Below are 11,912 nucleotides of genomic sequence, written 5' to 3'. Positions count from 1 at the left end.
CATATATATTCTTGCGGTGTACGTTGCAAAATTTTGGGTTACCAATGTGAATGGTGGAAATTAAGGTTTATAGGTTGCATGGCTACAATGCACCCTTGCTCTGGAATGTTTGACGAATCAGACTTTAATCAATGCACCCTACCGTAAAGCAGACGGTTGGCATGCATTATTACTTTTCAGACTCAAACTGGTTGACCATAAAATCGTGCTCTACTTCTTGTTTTCTTGTTTTCAATAAAACATGTGAATGAGGATTTGATTTTTCTTTGCCACTTTTTTTCTGAGCAATTTAACCATTATGTTGTTAGAATATATTAGGTGATTTGATTGTGATTAATTGTAATTTTTCGTAATCAAATTTGATGATAATTAAATCTAATTGATTCGATTGTAATTAAATTTGATGATAATCAAATTAGATTATCCAAGATCCAAGATAATCTAATTTGAGGATTTAATGCCACCTGATTAAATCCTCGTGCACGATGATTAAATCCTCGTGCACCATTAATGGCTTTTTTGTTTTTTAGATTTAATTTTTTAAATTAAATTAATAAAAAATTAATATTTTAATTGGGTAAAACAGTGCATTTTGAGTTACACTAACTTCTGTTAAAAAATTTAAACGGCAGAGATTTTATTGTCATTTCCATTGACTTAGGGATTAAATTTTCAAAAAAAAAAAAACCTTCGAGAGATTTAAATTTTGAAGGGTTGACTCAAAGATTTATTATACATTTTCCCTAAAAAATATACCAAAACACATCATGGGAAAACTAAAAGACTTTTTTTATTATTGAATTATATTACGTAGTACATTAAATAGGAGATTTAAATTGTATGTTAAGCCAAAAATGATTGTCATTTTATACATTTATTTATTTATTTTAGATTTATAGCATCTTCAGCAATGATAATCATTTTAGCTACTCAAAATAAAACTTTAATATTTTAGCTACTAATATTTTATACACAATCTTCAACATGCATATTTATTCAACTTTCTATTTAAATTGTTAAAAAAAATATTGTTTTTATTATTTTTTATCTTTACTTTGGGGGGGGGGGAGAAATGAGAGAAATTTTTTTTAAAAAAAAAAACTTAAAGTGTGCTGAAGTGAACTTTCAAATATAAAAGTTCATTATATCAAATTTCAATAAAACTTTTTATTTTAGTGGCTTGACAGTAGTGGTAATCTAGAGAGAGAGAGATGGCCTCAATTCATTTCTCTTTTCTCCTAGACAACACTAAGAATAATTTAAAAATGAAAAAAGATCTAGATCTAGATCTCTCTTCTCCCTTTTCACGGTAACAGTGCTCGGTGTCTTCTCTGTAAACTCCTCAAGTTTTTGTTTCTGACAGATTACTTTAAATCTAGTTTGTAGATTTAGTCTCTTCAACCTTAAATCTGATCGTCTTCTTCGGCCAAAGCATGTCTTCCAAAGAGGTATCTACGATGTCGTACTCCTTGGCCAAGGTATGTATATAAATCCAAGATCCAAGAATTTTTTTTAGCTACCTTCATAATAACATGCCACATTTTTAATAGGTGGCGTTTTCAAAGCGTATTAATACTTAAAAAGGGTCTAAATTATGTAATTTGAAAATCTACAGTTTGTTTAAAATAAATGCAAAGAATCATAATTCCCAAAACTTGAGGGGAGACTTGGAAGTCAACTTGGCTCAGTCCAATTAGAATGGTCCTTCTTTTCACTGAATGCTGGCAACATACTATTGATGAGCTTGTGGAAAAATTAGAACAGTCCTTTCTTTTCAATAATTGCTGGGGACAAACTATTGATGAGTTTGTGGAAAAATTGAATGAAATGTTGGAATATCGTGATGTTCGTAACATACTAACGTGTAAATGCGTGATTTTTTTCTTTTGGAAAAAATATGCTTTAATCTTTCAAAGTATAAATCATTTTCTATTGTGGCGTCTAATGTTCAAAAAGTATCTAACTACATATGGCGAAAAGATTATCAGTCAACTTTTTCTGCCTCTTTGGACGGAAACCCAGCACATGTGTCGCACATGACTTTTGATTTGTTTTATTTTTTTGTTTTTGTTTACTGTTTATTTTTAAAAATTTATTTTTATTTTCTATTTAACCTTTTTTAAGATTTTTTTTTTTTTTTTACATTACCCTAAGGGTATTTTTGACTGAAAAAATCACATGTTTTGCATGTGATTGGGTTTCCGTCCGTCCAAAGAGACGGAAAAAGTTGACATGGTCTTTTTTGTAACAATTAGATGCTTTGGAGGAGGTTGGCGAGAAATGATAGAATTTTTATATCTTTAACCATCTTTATAGGGAATGGATAAATCTAATTATTAAATTTGTGTGGAGTTTACATGAGTCTACAAATTTAATAATAGACATATTAAATTTGTACGATAAAATAGAGAAAATATGAAAAAATATTGAGGTGAATCATTTCTCCTCAAACATAATACTATAGTATTCAAAATATAAAATAATTAAGAGAATTATAGATGTATCCACTTATGCTAAGAATATGAACTCTATAAAGTTCTATAAAGACCTGAGTCAAGGTATATAAATCCTAGTAAGTATCAACTCAAACTCAAACTCTATTTATTGAATTTCCTAAATATTTCTTCAAATTACTCAATTGTTTTTGTCTATTTGCGTAAAAGCCTTCATTAGTTAACTTAGAATTAATCTAGCAGATACTATAGAGTAATATTATAAGTTCTCCTATAGTTATCCTAGAGTCCGCTCAAATGTGATGTAATTTTTAAAATTATCGTTAAATTTGAGATGTGATTTATTGAACTTTGATATATTGGTTATTTTAAAAGCCATATCACACTTTAGATGACTCTAAAAAGACTCTACAAAGACTTATAGCATTACTCGATACTATAATATCGGTATGTTTAATGCGAGAAAATGAGAGACCTTATGGTTTCTGACCTTATAGAATTAATCTAGCGAATACTGCTCAATTGCCATTCACAATGTGAAGCTGAATTGGGAAGAAAGTAGGGTGAACAGTGAGGATCACTGCAGGGAGGTCAGATGGAGTTCGTAAGTGGAAAAATTATTGTGGCTGGTGGACCCGAAACGTCTTCGTAGGGTAAATTCTTTATTGATTAGATTCCCATGTCAGTCATCCATGGAAACCGCCCACCTCCATGTAACCTCCTTGCAGTGGTCTTCACTATTCACCCTACTTTCCACTAGCCTCAATAATGTAAGTGGAAAAATTATTGAGGCTGGTGGACCCGGAACGTCTTCGTAGGGTAAAATCTTTATTGATTAGATTCCCATTTCAGCCATCCATGGAAAGCGCCCACCTCTGCTAGCTTCTTCGCAATTTCGCAAACAGATTATGCTGTCGGAAAAAGATTATCCTCTTCCTCGACCATATACATGCAACATGGTCATAGACGATGACTAATGACCCTTTACAACCACAAGTCCTCGATATTGCCACTTGATTTGATGGTCATCGTCAAAAACCAACTCCATCGTGAGCTAGCTAGTCGTGTTGTTGCTATTAGCTAGCCACGACGACTGTGTCTTCATGAATATATAGCTCCCATATTAGCGATAATTTAATAGTTTCCATATTAGTCACAGACACAGCTTATACATTAAAGCATTTTTAACGAGCTCTTTAAATTTTACTTTTAGCAAAGATTTAGTTAAAATTTTATAAAAAATTAAAAAAATAAAAATAAAAATCAGCAAGCTCTTTATTTCTCTTTATTTTAAGGCTTGTCAAATCTCTCACCAAATTTTGGAGAACAAATTCTTTCTCTAATACTCCATTTTTTTATGTTTGGAAAAACTTTACTTACCTACCCTAAATTTTTGCGCTTTTTACAGACACCTTCCCATTGTTCAAAAACTTTCACTTTGATGTATCAAATTTTTATTTTTTTTCACTTTGCTCATTCCGTTAGGATTTTACAGTTAAATTAACAATCAAATGAGTAAAAGTCCTTTAAACCCCTAATTTTTTTTAAAAAAATTTCAAATTTACCCTTATTTATAAATAAAAAATTATTATTATAATTATTATATTATTTTAAAAAAAAAAGGTGTGTGACTCGCCAGTGACTCCTGGTGGGTCACCTGTGACCCATCGGCGGGTCACTTGTGACCCACACCTGCGGGTCACCCACCCATCTTCTTCTTTTCTTTTTTCTTTTTAATATAATAATAAAAATATGACCCGTAAATTACAATATGGGTGGGTTACATCTACCGGTAAACTCACAGATCAAGAGTTTTTTTTTTAAATAATAATAATAATAAATAAGGGTATTTTAGTAATTTAACACCGGCCCATTAGGATTTCACAGAAAGTCCTAATGGAAGGGGCAAAGTGAAAGAAAATAAAAATTTGATACATTAAAGTGAGAGTTTTTGAACAACGGGAATACCTGCAAAAAGCGCGAAAGTTTGAGGGGGGTAAGTTTATGTTTTTATTTTTTCTCACTTTATCTCTCATTTTCAAGTATTAAATAATGAACTATCTAAATTTTACTTTATTCTATGTAAATAAAAATTTTATTCTATCTTCCATCATTTTTTATTCTCAAAAGCACACCCACACGCCACCACATTCCATCAATCACTCTGGTTGTCACGCCGTTCGCCATATCTTTTGCCACTCGTTCCAGATCAGCCCAAAACGACAACATCACGCGTACCGATCTGATAACTGCCCAAATGGACTCTTTTTTTTTTTAACAATACAAAGGTCCATATTTATAGGAAAATGTCTAAATACAAATATGTAATCAAATCCCCTTGATTTGATTACAATCTCAATATTTGATGACAATCCATCCATAAATAAAAAAATATTTGATATTAACATAATTATGAAAATACACGAAAAATATATTGTGTTTTCCGTATATTCTAACAATTGTGACTCTTTGGAAGCATCTTATATATCTGCAACATACTTTAAACAATCAATTACTAGAAGGCTTCATGAGAATACCACCCTTAAACTTTCGTAACAAAGCCGAATAAGATGAAGAAGCTAAGCCCCACGCTTACTTTCATTTTTGCGTGATTTCGACTGAATTTTTGCAAGTTTGACAAAGATCAAACAGCCAAGTTGATGATCTACGGCATCCATCCAATTTCAAGATTGAATTATATGAAGATAGAGGTGATTCCGTCCCCCAATAGGATACCGCAAAAAGCCTAATAGTAACTTTGAAAGTTTGACGATCATGATTGAATAGTTTTATATTGACAAGTGCGCACTCTTTTGATGCTGTAGCAGGCAGAGTTTCTATGTCCTTGTTCAGAACTTTGACCATGTCCTAACTTCCTAATTTATTTTTTTTCAAAAAAAAAAAGTTCCTAATTAATTATCTAGTCTTTCATTTTGTTCTTTGTTTGCTTTCATTGTCTTTTTCAAGTCGAGTCATTTTCTGATCTAGAAATGAATGATAAGGACTTTTGACAAGTCCCAAAACATGCCGAATAAGAGACTTTTATGCATTTCAATCTACATTTCTATCCCAAAGAATGTTCAGGCCACTTGAAACTTGCTTAGAACATAAAGTACATGGTAGGCATGCATTATTAATTACTTTTCAGACTCAAATTGGTTGACCATAAAATCCTGCTCTGCTTCTTGTTTTGTTGTTTTCAATAAAAAAAAAAAATGTGAAAGAGGATTTGATTTTTCTTTGCCAGTTTTTTCTCAGCAGTTTAACCATTATATTGTCCGAATATATTAGGGAATTTGATTCTAATTAATTGTAATTTTTCGTAATCATATTTGATGATAATTAAATCTAATTGATTCAATTGTAATTAGATTTGACGATAATCAAATTAGATTATCTACTCCCAATTCTTTTATAAATATGAGTCTTTTGTATTGTAACAATATCAAGGAATAAGAATTAAATGTAGTCATTTGGTCTTTTATTCGGTGAACGTAAATCATAGACCGAGCCATGTAACTTATGGTTTCTTATTTTCTTTAGGGTTAAATACTATTCCAATATCTGTTGTTTGTACGAAAATCAAATAGCCACATGTGTTTTAAAAAATATCGCAAATGGTATATGTGGTAAGGCAATAAACCCACTTAGTACTTCCGTTAAGATTTCATTAAGTTTTTTAAGGAAATGTCACGTCATCCTTACACGTAGATGCTACATGGCGTAGTACTTGAGTTTTTGGGTGGCACGTCATATTAAAAAAAAAAAAAAACCAAAAAAAGGACGTTGCACTGGGGGTGGTTCGGCCACCCCATTCGTCCTGTGGTGGTTCGGCCACCCCAGGCTAGCCGTCTGTCAATATTTTTTAAAAAATTAATATTTTTAATTAATTAATTGTATGGACACATGTCAAACCGTGATTGGTGTTGACGTAATGTTTTGTCAAATTTTAAACGAAATTTTGACGGATGAACCATCGTCGTCTTTAAGCAAACCAGAGGGACCTCTTGTGATAAAAAGTAAGCTATAAACTTATTTGTTGATATTGTTACAATACAAAGTACTCATATTTATAAGAGAATTGAGGTAGATAATCTGATTTGATTACCATCAATTATCATCAAATCTGATGACTTGAAATTACAATTAATTACAATTAAATTTCTAAATCAAATTTCCTAATATATTCTGACAATATAATGGTTAAACTGCTCAGAAAAAAGTGGAAAAGAAAAATCAAATCCTCTTTCACTTTTTTTTATTGAAAACAACAAAACAAGAAGCAGAGGACGATTTTATGGTCAACAAGTTTGAGTCTGAAAAGTAATAATGCATGCCTACCGTCTGCTTTACGTTCTACGCAAGTTTGAAGCCGCCTGAATATTCTTTGGAAAACAATTAAATGTAGATTGAAATGCGTAAAAGTCTCTTATTAGGCATGTTCTGGGACTTGTCTAAAGTCCTTATCATTCCTTTCTAGATCAGAAAATGACTTGACTTGAAAAAGACAATGAAAGCAAACAAAGAACTAGTCTATGTGGAGAACACGGAAAAGTTAACATGCAGAAGACAACTCAAAAGTAGGGGGGTAAACGAGCTGAGCTTGAGCGAGCTTACCTTGTTTGAGCTCGGTTTGTTTAAATTTTACTCGAGCTCGAACTCGAGTCGAGCTTAAGGATGAGCCAAAAAATCGAGCTCGAATTCGAGTTTATAATAAGTCAAGCTGAGCCGAACTAGTTCACAAGTTGACTCTTATATTTAATTTAATTTGTTTAATTTATTAATTTATTTTTTTATTATAAATTTAAACTTGAAGTACTCTTAAACGGCTCAAGAAGCCAGCTTGCATATGAGCATTTGCTTAGTCAGGCTAGCGTAGTATGGAGCCCAAGTCAATACAGTAAGGCACTTGGTTTCGAAAAAAGAGGATATGCATCATTTTATAATAAAAGGATGCTATTAGAAAAAAAAAAAAAAAAAAAAAATCATCAATTTTTAATATTAATATAAGGAATTATGTGAATAACTACCAATTTGAGCCTTATACGAGCTGCTCACGAGCTTAGCTGAGTTAGCTTCGTTTAATATTCGAGCCATAATTCGTGTTTATGAAACGCTTCATTTAATATTCGAGTCGAGCACAAAACGAGCTTATGCGAGCCAAGCTCGAACTCCCGAGCGAGCGGCTTGCTCTCTTAACAGCCCTACTCAAAAGCTAGCGTACTTACGACCTTTGTTTTTTTTTTTTTTGTAATAAATTAAGACGACTTGGTCTAAGTCTTGTTGGCAACTTCCATACAATTTCTTGGCGACTTTTAGAAAAGGACGATAATAATTGCATGGCTTAATAAGAAGCGGGGGCTTGGGCTTTGCTGCTTCACACTCCCATTCATCAATATCCTAGAAAGAAAGAGAGAGAGAGAGAGATCAGATGGGGGTGCAAATGGTATTTCAGATCATTTTGGTATTGTTTTCAATTGATGCAATATTTGTACAAGCAGCTGCGGGTTTAGCAAGTAATGGTTCATGTAATGCAAGCTGTGGGGATGTTAACATCCCATTTCCTTTTGGAATAGGAGCTGCAGGTTGCTACGTTGATGAGTGGTTTGAAGTAGTTTGCAATAATAATGACTCTTCGGCCTCTCCCAAACCTGTTTTGAAGAAGTTCGATTTGGAGGTGCTCGACATTTCATTAGGAGGCACAGTTCACGTCAACTATCCTACATTTGTTATCTGTGAAGGACGTGATAGTGGTTCATGGAACAAAGCAAATACAGAGTTAGCAACAAGCCCTTTCATCTTCTCCCAGTCCCTTAACAGATTCATCGCCATCGGCTGCGACAACTTTGCCTCGATGGTGTACTTATATGGTCCAAATACTGCTGATAATAGTTCATTTACTAGCGGTTTAGAACTTAGGGCTGGGTGCATATCAATTTGTGACCGTACTTTCATTGAATTGGTAAATGCAAGTAGTTGCAATGGCATCAACTGCTGCCAAACCACAATTCCTTCATATCTCGATGCCTTCAAATCAAGCATGGAGCGAACAAAAAGAAACAACAACCGTTACTCGTTCGATGGATGCAAGTCTGCATTCTTGGTAGAAGAAAAGTGGTTCCAAAGACGTTCAATTAATAGGAAGTCCATTAGATCGCAAGTGCACGTTCCTGTGGTGTTGGAATGGAGGATTCCTGATACATCATTCTACTCACTTCCAATATCCTATAATAATGCCTCCGCCTCCACCGCTTATAATAATACGTTCCCAAGCTACAATTGTTCTAATATTACTTACAATTATACTTCTTCGTTGTTGTATGACTACTGGACTCCGAACTCGACTTATACATGTTCTTGCGAAAATGGCTTTGAAGGAAATCCCTATCTTCCTGATGGATGCCAAGGTAAACTTCTTTCTACTATTCTATCCATCTCTTTAATTCTTCTTTTCTTTTTCGTTTTTATTTGTGTTATTTAAATGGCTGGTTCTATGAATTAACACTCGTACATACATGTGCCTTGTGCGCAGACCACAAGTATAAACCTGTGTAGTGTTGAATTACACGTGTGGCCACCAATATGAACCTGGGAAAAAAAAATATTGATAATTTTGATGATACATATAATAAAATTTCATTTTGATAGATCATTTTGAAATTTAATTAGACAAAGGGAAGCTTCATACTTAATTTTTTTTTTCCTTCCTATTTTATGTTTTATCAAGTATCTTACAAGTCATTTTTTTTTTCCCTTTTTTTTTTTAATTTTTTTTTTCTTTCAGATAAGTACAAAATTCATTGATAAGAACTACCTAGATGAAAGAACTACATATTAACCTATTACCATGGGTGGATGGTCCCTTTTAAAAACAAGACCTTGCTTTTTCCAACCACTTGTTATCCTAGCTTGCACTAATAGAATATGATTCTCTCAATTTTAAATGAAATTGATTTAATTAGAAAAAAATAATAATTTAAAGATGATGCTATTTAACCGTATATATAGTCAATGTTAACAAATCTTTTACAAATTCAAATAATGTGAAATCATGTAAACCATTAAATTTACCGATTTTAAATCATGATCGTGAAATTGAGAAGATCATTGTCCGTAGAAAATAGCATAACATCTAGGCACATGTTATATGATTAAATTTCTTATTTTTATCAATTTAGACTTTTGGAATAATCAATGATATTGTTAGACTTTTCTTATTGATCAGTAGGAATTTGTTACCCACAAAAATGTTATAATATTAATTTAAATAATTAAATTTCTTATTTTTTAAATTCTTTTTAAATAATTGAGGATTTAATAATTAATAACTATGAATTTTGCTTTTGATTTATTAGATACTAACATCTATTGTTTGTCTCCATACATGTAAGATATTAACGAATGCGAGCTCTCAAATCCTTGTTTCGGGACTAGTGGGAGTGTCCAGTACTACTGTCAAAATACTTATGGGTCTTACAATTGTTTGACAAGTGGCCCCACCAAGTCTAATGGAAAAGCGGCCACGATAGGTATGTTTACTAGCTTTTTTTATTTTTTTCTAATTTTAAAACGTGTTTTGAGAAGAAAAAAAAACATAAAAATTGAGCACATATTTTGAAAAAAAATAAAAGGACCAAAATAGGCTCATCATGACCATTACGTTTCGAAGACTTATGCCACTCGGTTATACTCCTTGTAAAGTGCTTATATTCCAATCTTTGAAGTATTTCCAAGCGTGTAGAGAATCAAATCACTTCTTCTTCTTTTTTTTTTTAATATATTTTATCGTACATTTTCTATGCAATCAATTTTAAATAAATATATCCCTAAGATTCACTTACTATTATCTTTGAGATATATTGGAACCTTTTGGATCAGAATTTCTCCAAATTCTCAAAAATTGCAGGATCCTGCATGCTTCTTAAAATGGTTTAAATGGACACTCAGATTTTGCCAAGTCAATCATTTTGAGGCAAAATAAAAAAAAATAAAAAAATTGTAAGAATTAAATTCTTTAGCTAGCCACTCAAAGAAAGTGGTTGACCACCACCTAAAGGGTTTTGGGGTGGCCAAATCATCCCAAAAACTCCTGATCAGAAGCCGACCAACTCCTATAAACCTTGGAAAAGTGGTTTGTCACTCACCCCCTCAAGTCTTGAGGGAGTGGTTGGGCCAATTTACAAGGCTCATATGAGGGTGGTTGACCACCTCTTTGGGATAGCATATCACTCCAAAAATATTATGGGGTGGTGCACACAACCTCTTTAGGTGTTGGCTAAAGAAATCAATTCCTATAAGTTTTTTTATTTTATTTATTTATTTATTTTTTAACAAAAAATTCAAAATTGATCACATTACAAAATCATGACCTTTCATTTAAAATAATGGTTACAATCTTAAAAAAATGCAGGTAAGGGATTCTAATGCAAACCTTTAAACTTTCATGCTCTTTTATTTTTTATTTTTAATCATCTTCCTCAGCCAATAGCCCACTTTTACCATCTCCTCTTTTTGAATACTTTAATAGTCAAAATATATTAACATACTTTTTGTCACATGAGAGTTTTGCATACTAATTTCTAGCATTAAGAGAATATGTCTATATGTCTTTCTATTTTAAATCAATATTATCAATCAAAACTATTACTAAAACATTTTACTGCAATGAATAATATTTCTCTATGACATTGTGTTAAGCAGGTATTTGCAGCAGCGTTGGATCGATGGTTCTACTTATTGGTGGATGGTGGTCCTACAAAGTGGTAAAGAAAAGGAGGAGGATTAAACAAAAGAACAAGTTCTTCAAACGAAATGGTGGTTTATTGTTACAACAACAATTATCTTCACATGAAGCCAATGTTGAAAACACCAAATTGTTTAATTCAAAAGATCTGGAGAAGGCCACTGATCGTTTTAATGTGAATAGAATACTTGGCCAAGGAGGACAAGGCACTGTTTACAAAGGCATGTTAGCAGATGGAAGAATCGTTGCTGTGAAAAAGTCCAAGGTTATTGACGAAGGAAAACTCGGAGAATTTATTAATGAAGTTGTCATTCTTTCACAAATTAACCATAGGAATGTGGTTAAGCTGATTGGTTGTTGTTTGGAGACCGAAGTTCCTCTTCTAGTTTATGAATACATTCCTAACGGAACTCTTTTCCAATATGTTAATGGACAAATTGAGGAGTTTCCACTAACATGGGATATGCGCTTGCGAATTGCAACTGAAGTAGCAGAAGCTCTCTTTTACTTACACTCATTAGCTTCCTCGCCCATTTATCATCGGGATATTAAGTCTACAAACATACTCTTAGATGAAAAATACAGGGCTAAAGTAGCTGACTTTGGGACTTCAAGATCCATCACAGTTGATCAAACTCACTTAACAACCCTAGTGCATGGCACTTTTGGATACTTGGACCCTGAGTATTTACAATCAAGCCAATTTACAGAAAAGA

The 11,912-nt window shown here is 32.5% G+C and overlaps 1 protein-coding gene across 1 annotated transcript in view; it reads left to right on the top strand.

Moving 5' to 3' along the window:
• The first annotated feature begins 7,865 nt into the window (after window positions 1-7,865).
• Window positions 7,866-11,912, top strand: part of LOC132178328 (wall-associated receptor kinase-like 6) — a 10,205-nt gene continuing 6,158 nt past the window's right edge. Inside the window, exons 1-3 of the mRNA XM_059590776.1 lie at window positions 7,866-8,860; window positions 9,845-9,982; window positions 11,154-11,911. Coding sequence (XP_059446759.1) covers window positions 7,885-8,860; window positions 9,845-9,982; window positions 11,154-11,911 — 1,872 coding nt within the window. The 5' untranslated portion in view covers window positions 7,866-7,884. The remainder of the gene's footprint in view (window positions 8,861-9,844; window positions 9,983-11,153; window position 11,912) is intronic.

The sequence above is a fragment of the Corylus avellana genome, chromosome ca4 (assembly GCF_901000735.1).
Source record: "Corylus avellana chromosome ca4, CavTom2PMs-1.0".
Lineage (NCBI taxonomy): Eukaryota > Viridiplantae > Streptophyta > Magnoliopsida > Fagales > Betulaceae > Corylus > Corylus avellana.
This window is presented reverse-complemented; position numbering and strand designations above follow the sequence as displayed.